This window comes from Glycine max, chromosome 10 (genome assembly GCF_000004515.6).
Source record: "Glycine max cultivar Williams 82 chromosome 10, Glycine_max_v4.0, whole genome shotgun sequence".
In the NCBI taxonomy this organism is placed as follows: domain Eukaryota; kingdom Viridiplantae; phylum Streptophyta; class Magnoliopsida; order Fabales; family Fabaceae; genus Glycine; species Glycine max.
The window spans coordinates 34,817,558-34,832,053 of NC_038246.2; the positions used below are offsets into that span (position 1 = coordinate 34,817,558).

A 14,496-nucleotide genomic window follows, 5' to 3' on the forward strand; every position below is an offset into this window, starting at 1 on the left:
TCACATCACTTTGTCGATTTGTTAACAGGACAATTAACATAGATATTTGGTTCACATTAGAGCCAAAAATACCAAGAAATGCAACTAGCTAGCAAGAATGTAGGATCCAAACAATTTTCAAGTGTAAACAATGAGATATTAATTTTGGTAAACTAACATTTCAACATGTGAGCAAGAAGGAACTCCTTGACTTAGGTGCATACTCGCAAATATAATAGTTAGTCTATTTTCTTATAAGATTTAGCCTGACCTCTAAATATATTAATTAGTAATCCTAAATATATATACAATATGTAGGTTAGTGGACTTAAATTATATTAATTAGACTAATTAACAAGTTTATAGTTTTAAAATATTATAATATTAATTTAAAGCAATAAGAATTATATATATTAGTTGTTTTGGAACAGCTGATATTTTACCTATATATATATATATTCGCAAGGCTTTGTTTACCATTCAGGTTTTCATACAGAAACAGGATCATTCTCTAGAGGATTAATCACGTTCCATTTTTTAAACTTTTTAAGTCTTAAGTCTCAAACTTGTTCATTTTCCTTGGCGGTTACGTTCACCCGAATTCCCTATCTAGCATTTTGAAGTTTGAACCTCTCACGAGTGTCTCTGACTGATCTGTCAAACATGGGACTTAAGCAAGGCTTAGGTTTATTGGATTCTCATAAAACGTAAATGTTGAACGAATGATTCTCATAAAGAAAGGCATTCTTGTTGGAACTTTAGAAGATCCTTATAAAATATCAATATAACCACCAGAAACACATTACATTAAATTATCAAGAAGAGTTTTACGAATACATGGATTCATAATGATTGATCAAACAAACGTAGCGAAATCTGAATCCGTAGGTGATTTCTGATCTATGTACTCTTCTTAGGATTTGTTCCAAAATAGAAACAAGCTAACAATGTATTCGGTGGCTTCATGGTTCTTCCTCAATTAGAACATCTTTATTCCTTAATAGGACCTTCATAAGGGAGAAGAGAAACTATACGTGACGGCTCAATATATTGGGGACCATAGTCTTCTCATAACATATTAATTAACCTAATAGGGTTCTCATTATCTCTCAATGGACCAACACTAACATCTGCTCATTTAAGTCTACACTCTCTGATTTAGTTGTCTAATAGACTCACTTAATTTGACTACATAAAATAAAACACATTGATGATAAATAATTAATATAATTATTTTATAATATTAGCGCACATTAATTATAGAAATAGAAAATTCTAACAATCTCTCACTTGGGTGACCGTTGGGATTTTCAAAATAACAACTTTTGACCTCTTGCTTAGCGCAAGAAGCGCGCTAAGTGCATATTCAACCTGAGAGGAAATTGCCCTGAGCGAGAATTGTCGCGCTTAGCGCAAGAGGAATTGCGCTCAGTGCGAATTGTTGCGCTAAGCGCAAATCTCAACCTAAGAGGAATTGCGCTAAGCGAGTGAGATATGCAAATTATAAATACATTCTTCAGCGTGAAAAACACAATTTTTCACCCTTTTTCTCTCTAAACGCCCACCCAAGCCCTAGCACCTCCTCCTCCACCACCCACGACAATCGGTGGCCACCACAAGCCGTTGTTGCTCGTCACCGAACTACCACACCAAGAGGACATTTTAATCAGAGCAGAATCCTCAGAATTCACCTCAAGGATTCGATGCAGAAAATTCCTCAATCATTTCTTTCGTAGCTTCTCTAAGGTAATCTTGACTTTTGAGTCTTTCTCCTAGTTAGTTTGAGTTTCTCTTAGTGTCTCTTATGTTTTTGGTATTATAATAGGATGTTTTTAGACTTCCTTTGAAAAACCCTTGAAAATGTGACGTTGTAAAAGTTATCTTTTTATAAAATTGATTTTATTTTTGTGACCTTCACTGAACCCAGTCATATTGGCGTGATCGATATTTCAAAATGTTGTCTCCTTTTAGTAGAATCCGAAACAACTCTTAGCCTTTTATGTTTTGACAAAGGTAATGATCATGAATATTGTTATTAACCTTATTTTTTAGATCTATTCTAAAATTCCTTCAATTTGGTATATAGAACCTTGCGTTTTGACTAACAAACATGAACGAAAGAGGTCTCTGAGCAACGCAAAGAGGAACTAATAGAGAGCTCATGATAGGTGAAGGGAGTTTATTATAATTTCTGACTTTTGATACCATAGTTGAGGCCAGGGAACCTAACTGTGGGGATGTATGATTGTCCCTGTTGTATGCTAGTTTTCAAGAAAACAATGTTTTTAACTAATAGGATGTGATACGTCTATTATTGATAAATGATATTATTTTTTTCATTAGACTTGTGTTATCTGAAGACTTGGGGAATGTGAATCTCAGGCATGAATTATATATGTATGTATATGCAGAATGTAATTTACTGATGATATTGTTATTGATGATATTAATTGATATAAGGTGGCATTAATGTTTATGATAATGTTGATAGAGAATGATGTTGTTATTGAATATGATATTGATAATAATTGATACGAGACTATGTTGGGGTTTATTATAATATTGATATGATATGATGTTGTTATTGATGATTATGTTGATATGAAATGTTGTTGTTATGGTTGATGATGTCATTGAGATGAGATGATGTTGATGTTGAGAATGATATTAAGATGAGAAGATGTTGATGTTGAGAATGAGATTGAGATGAGACAATGTTGATGTTGATAATGACATTGAGATGAGATGTTGATGATGTTGAAAATGTCATTGTGATGATGTATGTTGTGTATGTACATAGGGGGTGCAGTGACCATGTTGGATATTCCTGGTGGGGGAAATAGAGTGGTTAAAGAGTTTTAAGCATCTCTGGAGGGAGATAGCTTAGAATATTTAATTATCCAAAGTCAGTGCATTGATGATGTTCATGTTTCATATTTCATATTGCATGAAAGTAGTATAAACTTTGTCAGTAAGTACTTTTAGTTTCTCATGAGGAGGAATACTTGTACTTGGGGACATGTCACTCGGTTTGGAATTCCCTTGAGACTTAGGTTGATCACCATGGGAGGGAGTTGCTTATGCACGATAGGGGGACCTCGACACTTGCTGCCTAGTTTTCCTATGTGATAGTGTCGTGTCGACACTCTTAGACTATTTCCTTGATGAATGGTACCACATTGCATTTGAGAGTTGAGGTCAGGTGCATGCATCATACTAAGCATGATTGATTGGAATTATGAATGGATGATGACGACTTGTTGAGTGTATGTTGGACTAATGGATGTTTATGTATACTTATGATATTTGTTAATATTTTCTTACTAATTATGGTTATTTGATTTTTGTATTAATTTCTTTTATAATAAACTCACCCTTGCAATTTTTGTAGCGTGTGGTTGGTACCTGCGATGATCACGAATCTTTGATTGTGGGAGCAGAATGATAACAGTAGAGTACGTGAAGTGAGATTCTTTTGTGAAGCCGCTAAGCCGACGTGATGATGTTGGAATTATTTTGGGAGAGAGTTATTTTGTTAATTAACTCCTTCGTAGCTGGTTCCATAATTCTTTTTTTTAATTGAGGATGTAAATCACATATTTAATTATATGCATGAACTAATTTACTTTTCATTATATGAATGATGAGTACTGAGCTACTATATATATATATATATGTGTGTGTGTGTGTATATATATATTCATTTAAGTAATTGTGTGTTGTTTGGTGAATGTATATCGCGAAAAATTTATTTTCATTTTTCATAAGCAAATTAATGGAGTTTTCATTTAAAAATTAAAATTTTCACGGTTTAGAGTGGTGATATCGTAGCGACAGGGCGAGTCGTTACATAGTGTGCTCGTGAAAACCTTTAAGTGTCATATCTTTAGTAAGTGAATCTGCTAAGATGGAATGAGTCCCTATATGTTCTATTCAAATTTGTATTTTTTGAATTCTTTATTTAATAACCAAATACTTTAGGTCAACAAACTTTTACATGCTTGGTTGAATCCTTAATAAAACCACTAAGATATTATCCCAATAAACACACAATGACTATTTAATATTGGCGACAACAGGCAAGTCAATTACAATAATTTAATATTTATAAATTCTAGTATGATGTCTCATAGCAAAATATTAACTCCGCCAACATGGACTCCAAACGTTGTACCTTATGTCATATATATCATAGTATTCCCCACGGTTACATTTGAAAACCTTGATTTTCTTTCTTTTTCTTAGTTGAAGTTCAACTTCATCTTTGAAAGACTAAATGTCTAGAAGCCAAAACTTCTCATAATTTAAATAAAGAGGAATAATCTATGAACATAATAAAATACATTTGTTCATTATATGATTACATAAGGAATAAAACATAAATATATGTATGTATTAGTTCTAAGACATCCTTAGTTCTTTCAGTACCTGAATTTTATTTTCTTTGTTTATTTTCCCTTTTATATACTCAATATAGACTATAAGGTCCAACCAATATAAAGGATCCAAAATTTCCTATAACAAAAACATTCAAATTCTCTATTAAGAGATATGACTTAAGTGCTTATGTTATAAAGTAACAAAATTTTAATTTTAAATTTTGTACCACCCAAAATTGTTTGCAATAGGAAAACTCAAATATTCATAAAAAAAACTCATAACTTGCAACATTTGAATCACAAGAGAGACTAACTTTATTATTTCTTATTGAAAAAAAAATAACTAAATTTGTCCAAATTAAAAATAAAATTTTGTTTAATAAACAACTCAATATATGTATCAATCAGATTCAAATGAAATTGAGTCTTTTAAAACAATATAAAAGTTCTCATAGCTTCGACTGCAACTTTATGTCATTGCCCACATAGAAGAATCCTTCATTATCACTTGGCAGATGACTTCATAGGTAGCATCTTATCGATATACTTTTGTGAGTAGTAGAACCAAAATTTATCTACTAACGTCCTTCGGTACAAAATTAAATTAACTTTACAACAAACAAAAATGATAAGTTTACCATTTTTCGCACACTAAATAATGTAATTCGGATTTTTATTTAATGTATGCCTCATCCTACAAAAGCAACAAGGAAATTCCTTATCTTGTTTATTTTCTAAAAATAAAAAAAAAATAAAAGATTATGCAATATCCTCAACACTCAACTACTCCCTTTTCAAACTCTAAATTTTATACATGTAAATTTAGGATTCAAATAATATGAGTAATTTAAATCATAGTAGTAACAACAACAATTAAAGAAGAGAATAATAGACATACAATGCACAAATAATTTTTATGGTAAATTTCAAGATCCAAACAAGATACCTAGCGTACTATTAATCCTCAATCTTTGGATTGAAAAAAATTAAGTGCAAGTGGTACTCTCAACGCATTGATTAAACATTGATGATAAGTCCCATCAAACAAAGGTTGTCTTTGGGCTCTCCATTGCTTACATGGAAAACTTATATGATGATTATTCGGTGAAATAATGTTTGCCTTTAAAATTTTATTATTCACATGGAAAATCACACTATTTATAATCAACACATGTTGACCATCAAAGCATGTAATTATTGTGTCAAATTGTGTCTTCCTTTGGGCCGAGCACAAACATGAATAATTTCATGTAAATTTAATCAAATCAACTTATGCAACAGAGACTACTTTGACAATATGTTGTTTCAATCAATTTAACCAAAAAATACACGACAATTTAATATAATAAATGAGAGGTCTTAAAATTACACAACTTTCACATATAATTTAGTTATATAAATATATATATATATATATAACATAATATGCAAATATTTTACAGAACAAACCCATCACAAGATACCTAGTATAACATTAATTCATAGTTTTTGGATAGGAAATTAATTTGTAATTGATACTCTCAATACAATGATCAAATATTGACAATAAATTGTCTCAAATAATAGTTTTTCTTTGGACTAACTATTATTCACATGAAAACACCTTGTAATTGTCACACATTTATCATCATAGGTACAAAATATTATTTGTCTAAATTGTGTCTTTTTTTTAGCCGAACACAATTCGCATAAATAATTTCGTACAAAATCTACGCAATTTTAATTAAATCAATTTTCACAATAGCGATTACTTTTGCAATATATCTTGTCAATCAATTTAATTAAAAAAAAATCTAGACATGCAAATAAATGGGAAAGATTTGTTACACTCAATCATGATAGCAAAAAAATATAAAACATTAATTACGACAAATAAATATCATATCCTTAAATTATATTTAATGTTATCATTGATTTATACTTAAAATACCCCAAGTAAATATTGCATCCGTAAACAACGTTATCACAAATTTATGAAAGAAATTAAAAAAATCATGAATAAATTCCTAAAAGAAATCTTTAAAAGATTTTATATAAATAAAATAATAATAAGATTATTAATAAAAAATATTTCCTTAGTACTGATTTATATATTAATCTACTAGGGTTCTCATTATCTCCTAATGGGTCAACACTAACATCTGATCATTTAAGTCAATATCCTCTTATATAATTGTGTAACAAACTCACTTAATTTGATCTCATAAAATAAAACTCGCTAATAACAAATAGTTAATATAATTGTCTTATAATATTAACCTATATTAATTATTAAAATAGAAAATCCCAATGACACGCAAGTGCAAATACTTAGTAACTACTTATCTAAAACACAATTGTTCCAAAGCCGAGAAGAAAGAAATTAAACCAAGTCTGAAATGGCCCTTTTTTTCAAGTTTCTATCCCTCATTCTCTTCATTGGCCTGATTTTCTAAGCTGATGCCGATGGTTGTTTGACTAAGGACATTAGCATTGACCAATGAAAATCAGGAAGAAATTGGATAAATGACATGCCACATAGTGGGAATCTAGTAACAATTGTAGTTGTTTTCAGTAGCACGTGCCTTCTCAAGCTGTATGCAACCAATTCTCAATTTCCATTTCGACCCATTGTCTCCACAATAGAATGCTGTTTTCAATAGCATGTGCCTTGTCAAGTTAGGTTATAGACAAGTGGGCTGCCTTAACCATTAATTTCAAATAGACTGGACTCGTTGTTTGACAAATCAAGGTTGGAACTGACGGTTGATATGTGAGCAATCCTCAGTGGAAAATTGGCTTAACAACTTAAGAATTCACATAACTATTTTTTTTATAAAGGACATAACTAATTAATGAAGCTAGACTTACAAGTTCTAACCAGCTTCCTTGGGAATGTCATAGAAAGTTGTCGACGGCTTAACAACGTACCATTTTTATTTATTTTAGTCTTTTACTTAAATATAAACCATAAAATATTGGCCTCTAGAGTAAAAAATGAAAAAAAAAATTAGAGTAAAAAATTGAAAAAATATAAAATAAATAAATAAATAATTACAAAGATTAAAATTGCAAAAATACAAACTTAAAGAAGGATTTTGGAGGGTTTTATCTTATTTTATTCATTTTTTTAGTTATATTCATAAATTAATATTAATTTATTTTATATATATATATATATATATATATATATATATATATATAATACAGTGAAAATGAAAATTCTAATTAAAAAAACAAAAATAATTTATTTTTTCTTAAAGAACAAAATGCATGGCTAAATTCATACTTTTTTACAAAAGAATAAATTCATATTTAAATCTTATCCAATTCAATTTATTTCTGGTCGTATGTTGTAAACTGTTTAGATCCTTAATTTCTTGCTAGTTAGTTGCCTATGTTTTTTTAACTTTTGGATATAATTCAAACCACATATTTATCTCAATTAATAAAATATTTGATGTTCACGAAGAATAGTGACATGATTTTTAAAATATGAAACATTAACATCAACCTATTGAATTATTTGGCTAGTACTTTATTAGTATATTTATCAAATTTAATAAATATATATACTTTTTTTAAAAAAGAAATAAATAAATATATCTATTTATATGCAATAAGTAAATGAAATTTAAAATTTTATGAACCCCTTTAGATTGAGATCTTAAATTTCATAATACTCATTGATTTAAAACTCACTTAGAAACTATTATCACAATTGATGAAAACTTCTATTTCATCATAGCTGTTGTTGATTTTTATAAATATGATTTAATATTAATTTTAAAAAAATATTTTATTGAATCAATTCTTCTAGCCGTTTCATTATTTATATGTAATAAACATTTTTTTTAGTTCATTACAAATCAATTCGTTTATCCAGACAAACATTTAAATCATCACCATACATTTGTTCTATCTTATATGTTCTTTCACACATATTTTCATTTAATTTGTCTTCACTTTCAAGTTTCAAATATAGTTTTTTTATTCATGAATATATGTTTTTTTTTCTGAATTGTACATGAATATTTGCTTTTTTTTATGGATACATGAATATTTGTTATTAATTTAATAATTAACATAGATGAAATCAATTTAATTATCATATTTTAGTTTTAAAATATATTATCAACTTACTATAAAGAATTAAAATGATTACATAAATTCCTATTAAATTCCTAAGGGTTAATTTTATTTCTGAGAATTAAAGACAGAATTTACAATAATTTATACACTCTATTCAATCAAGTGACTTAGATCTCCTTAACCTCTTTGCTACATATAAAAATAAAGATAAAATTTTTTAATGATAAATAATCCTTACTATACTAATAATTTAAAATGAAAAATATTAATTTTTTGTTCAAAATATCTAAAATAACACTATAAATTAATTAACAACTAAATTTAATTAATAAAAGTCACACTATTTCAATAAATTTAATTTTTTTACAATAATCCACAAGAATTCATCATCACCACTCATTCATAAAAAATAATCCAAACAATTCATCTTTGAAACCACCTACTATTTGTGTCCGTGAATCTTCCAGCCAAATCCATATGTGACCCATACGATTTTGTTTTAAAAAAATTCAAAAAAATGATTTGCAAATTAATGGTCTAAGTAGGAATTGAACCTATGGCTTTGAAGTTATTAACAATACACTCTAACCAACTGAACTAATAATTCAATTAGGTTATAAAATAATTAATGTAGCTATATATAACAGTCAAATTTTTAATATATATTTAATGCATATGTAAATTTACATAATAAATTTTGTGACAATTAATTTTAATCTAATAATTAATTTATTTACATATATAAATTGTAAATAAAAATCATAGGTTTAATAAAAAAATTATATATGTAAAAATAAATCTACTAATGTATTTTTTTGACCTTGTTACAATTAATTTTGATCTAATATATATATATATATATATATATATATATATATTAAATAAAAATTATAGGTTTCATTTATAATTCATATATGTAAGGGATTAGGGATGCCTGATTTTAGCAATTTATCATTTTAATTTTGATTCAAGGCACTACAATGCACTATAATGCATGGTGTGGACTTGGAATGTTATATCTTCGCCAAGAGAAGTATGAGTTCTCTAAACATCATTTCCATATGGCCTATCAAATCAACCCACGATCTTCTATTATATTGTCATACCTTGGAGTTGCTTTGCATGCTTTAAAGGTTAATAATCTTTTGTCGCACTTGTTGTAGTGGTACAATATCCAAACTACAATTGCATTTATCTTTAGCTCGTGTTTCTATATCCAGGGTTCTGAAATTATGCTCCTGTGATTTGTTAGAGAAGCAGGGAAGCATTGCCTATAATGGAGAAAACTATTTTGGAAGATAAGAAAAATCCAGTTCCCATGTATCAAAAAGCCAACATACTCATAAGCTTAGAAAGAATTGACGAGGATTTAGATGTCCTAGAGGAGCTGAAAGAGGTTCAACCTCATGAAAGTAGTGTTTATGCTTTGATGGGCAATATTTATAGAAAGGTGTCACATGCATGAGAGAGTAATGTTTCATTATGGTGTTGCTTTAGATTTGAAACCATTTGTAATAGATGTTGCTACAATTAAGGTGAGTGGCTTATAATAGCATTACAACAATCCTTTTTCTCTCTGAACTCGTTACCAGTTTTTACAAATAACTGATCATTCTACTCTTTATATTGGTTTGATAATTGTTTAGTTAATTTGTATGATCACTATAGTATACATAGGAACTTATGGTTGTTGTCATTATTTATTTGTTTTCCTATGTGACTTGAAGCTTCTTATTTTTGAAACAGGTGGCATTTTTATAAATAAGTAGACTTAGTTAACATCGGTTTTTCCCAAACTGATGTTAACTACTCGATATTAACATCGGTTATTTAAATAACCGATGTTACTATTGAGTAGTTAACATCGGTTTTGGAAAAACTGATGTTAATATCGAGTTGTTAACATTGGTTTTGGAAAAATCGATGTTAACGAGTTGATGTTAACATCGGTTTTAAGAAAACCGATGTTACCTAGTTGAGGTTAACATCGGTTATTTTTAAAAAACCGATGTTGTTATGATTATAAATTAAAAATCTGAAATTGCACAACCCGCGCACTTGAACCCTATCTTTCTTTTTCTTTCTCCTTCTGCCTGAGTTCGTTTTTGTCGCAAACTGGCCTGCGCTTCCGTGACTGCAACCACATTGTGGAGTTCGTCTTTGTGGAGTTCGTCTCTGCCACTTATCGATTGAGGTACGTCTTTTCGTTTTAACATTAGGCGTTCCTCGTTTTAACATTTGGTCACTTTCGCAGCTCGAAGAAAACTAGGAAAGGAAAGAGTCCCGGAAAGGGTGGGAATCGATTTTGGAAGTTCATTGTGGTTGGCTTTAAGACTCACAGGGAAGCCATCGAAGGTATGTCTCTGTTGTCATGTTTCGAAACCAATTGCTTAACTTTGTATATATCATGTCTACTTTGCTGCTCAGGTGATTTCTTCGTCTTCTTTAGTCTCTGTCAAGGTTTGTTGTTGATTGTGTTCTGTGTGCTGGTTAGTGATCAGCGCTGATTAGGAATATCTCTGCCACTAACGACAATTGACAATCGGTGAGTATATGCATCTCTATTTGTGCTTCTTACCAAGATGAGAATATGCTTGTTGCTAATAATTAAAATATGTTGTGTTGTAGTTCCTTAGGGTATTTGTATTTTGAAGTAATGGATTTGAGTCATTTGATGTTGCGGGATGTATTTGTATTTTGTTCATTTGTAGTTGCTCTTTACTTCATGAAGTTGATGGTTTGAGTGTTCACCATTTGTTTGATTCGTGGTTTATTACTGGACGAGTTTGTTAAATAAAATAAAATAAAATTCGAATCATGAAATGAGCCCTGCAATTCACTCTTTATCTTGACATGTTTAAATGTTGTTAATGTGTGTTTGGTACATCTGAGCCCTGCAATTCAGTCTTTATCTTGAGTTCAGATGTGGACAACAGAGCATGTTCCATGCATGCTTTGAGTGTGTTTGGTACATGTGACTTGTTGGTTACTGGTTAAAACATGAGCTTACTTAGTATTAATGATTTTAGGACTGTGTGTTTGAAAGGATGATTGCTGATTTGGTTTTCACCTATAACCACTATTTTAGGAAGGAAAACTGTGTCCCACTTCACCCAAGGGATCTTGTTGGCCTCAAGGTGACCTCCCCATAGAAAATTTGTTTGAATAGAGACAATCTTTTGCACCACTTTTTTAGGGTTCCTAAAAAAGATAGCAAATAGATGGGTAAAGTTGTTAAGTCCGAATTAATGAGAGTTATTCTGCCACCCATAGAAAGACATCTTTGCTTCCATTTTGCAAGCTTGGCCTCAAGCTTCCTTATAATAGGCTGCCACACAGTCCAACTTTTAGCACTCACCCCTACTGGAATTCCAAGATAAGAGAAAGGAAATTCCAGTTGAGTACAATTAAGAAATTGAGCTGCATCCCTGCACCAGCCCTCTGATTTTCCCAGGCAGCCGAAATGGATTTTAGAATAATTTATCTAAAGACCAGAAACCTTCTCAAAACACCTCAGGATACATTTTAAGACTCTAACATTATCCTGAGTGGCACAAATAACTAAAGCACAGTGAATTTGGGTAATTCTCTGTTGCCCTGTTGGCTTGTTGGGCATGGTCTACAGGTTCTGTATTTACCTACCAACAAGACCTTGACAAAAATACTTTTTAGAACATTGAAAACTTAGTCAGATGAAACAGCAACCATTGAGTACTTGCTTGCAGCAGTTTCATGTGTTCATACAACCAAACACATCCACGATTTAGTATCATACAATACAATTTAAAACAGATAATGCCACACTTATCAATATAAAAAATTTAATAAATACCTTTTTCATCACTAAAAGTCCTCATGTTATCATATAATAATAGTATGAAATATCATATTCTTTACACCTTTTTTTTTTACAAAAATTCTTTACACTCTCATAAACTTCAAAAAAATAAGGGAAATTACTATACTAGTAATTAATATCTAAAAAGTAATTAACAAAATTCGACTATAAACTAGCAATTAACTTCAACATGATTGAATCAGGATCATAATAGCAGTACTACTTTTGAGTTTTGACCATCTGCAAAAGAGTTGGTGTATGTTTGTGCTTAGCCTCTCATTTTTTGCATTTTTTTAAAAAGGAAAGGAGCTAGCCCTACATTCCTCACCCCATAACTGATTATGTACTGTAATTAGTAATTATCACTTTAATGAATATTATTATTATTTGTTAATTACAAGTTTAAAACTCTGGGGTGGTGAATGGTGATAGACGTAGTACGTCACAAGGACACAAACACAACACTGAAACCACAATCTCCACCTAACCCCATCATAATCCCCTCTATAAAACCCCAAATCACAATTCACAATTCTCAATTCACCAAACAAAATCATAAAACACTAACAAATGACAACTCTTCTATAAATGGATCTACAGAATATGGTACTATTCTGGAGAGAAGCTTCCCATGGTCGATATGGTACTATTCTGCTGTCCACTAATCAGGAACAACTGATTATACTGCTGTTGAAGATTAGAATCAACCCCCAACCATTTGTCTTTCCAGAATTTTATTTTATCCCCACCCTGTACCTTCCATACCATCTGTTGGTGAATAGAGCTGAACTCAGGCTGCTGATTTAACTTTCGGAGGTCCCTCCACCATTGGGAATGCCAAACTTTGTCTCTACCATTACTGAGATCTGACCAACCACCATATTTGGATGTTAAGATTCTGGCCCATAGCCGATTCTGGTTAGAGGATAAGGCCCAGATCCGTCTACCCATCAAGGCTGCATTAAATTTAGAAATATCCTTGATCCCAAGTCCCCCCATCCTCCTTGGGAAGACAAATCACATCCCACTTCACCCAAGCAATTTTCTTAAGCTCTTGAGAACCCCCCCCCCCCCCCCCCCACAAAAAATTCCTTTGTAAGGACCCCAATTTGAGACTACTCTTTGTGGAATCTTGAAGAAAGATAAAAGATATATGGGTAGAGCAGTTAAAACAGACTTGATCAGGGTAACCTTCCCAGCCATTGATAGAATTTTCTTATTCCATTTAGATAGTTTAGCTTCATGTTTGTTGATCAGAGGTTCCCACACCAAGCAGCTAGAAGGCTTAGCCCCAATAGGGATGGCCAAATAGTAGAAAGGGTCTCCATATGGCTACAATTAAAAAATTAGGCTGCATCATGAACCCAATTAGTGTCATCTCCAAAAATCCCAACATGGCTTTTTGGAAAATTAATCTTCAGTCCATATGCCATTTCAAAACCTCTAAGCATGGCCTTCAACACAATTACATTGTCCCATGAAGCTTCACCCACAAACACTGTATCATCTGCATACTGCAGAATGTTTACAGGCTCATTTTGCTTCCCTACCATGTAGCTTCTGTACAGACTTTTGGTTGTTGCTACCCTCATCATACCAGTCAAATCTTCTGCCACTATATTAAAAAGAAAAGGGGCTAGATGATCCCCTTGTCTCAATCCTCTAGTGGGAGCAAATTCCTTTGTAGGGCTGCCATTTACTAGGATTGATATAGTGGCTGATTGCAGACAAGCAGAGATCCATTTTCTCCATCTAAGGCAGAAACCCAGCCTATCCAGCATGTAATCCAGAAAAGACCATGAAACAGAATCATAAGCCTTTTCAAAGTCCACCTTGCACACCAAGACTAGCTTCTTACACCTTTTAGCTTCCTCTACTACCTCATTGAGAATCATAGTTCCATGAAGGATGTGTCTATCCTTTATGAAAGCTGATTGTGTTTCATCAATGAGGCCATGCATCACTATCCTTAGTCTATTTGCCAATAGTTTGGCTATTATTTTATACATACAGCCTATGACGGAGATGGTTTTTCCCTTTATCTAAATTTTCTTATCTTTTTATTTTAGTTGAGTAATTAAGGTGACATTTGATTCAACAAAAATGATGGAGCAACCAAAATTTTGTTTTCATAAACTTAAATTTCTTAGGAAAGCAGAAGGAAACTAGAAGAGCATCAAATTTGCATGAGCATTTGATGATGGGGCACATGAACTGTGCAATTTAAAC

General features: G+C 31.1%; 1 protein-coding gene across 1 annotated transcript; it reads right to left on the minus strand.

The window, feature by feature from the left end:
• Positions 1–13,613: 13,613 nt before the first annotated feature.
• Positions 13,614–14,228, minus strand: LOC106794844 (uncharacterized mitochondrial protein AtMg01250-like). Its single transcript, XM_014762737.1, has one exon. The coding sequence runs from the start codon at positions 14,226–14,228 to the stop codon at positions 13,614–13,616; it is 615 nt and encodes a 204-aa protein (XP_014618223.1).
• Positions 14,229–14,496: the final 268 nt, after the last annotated feature.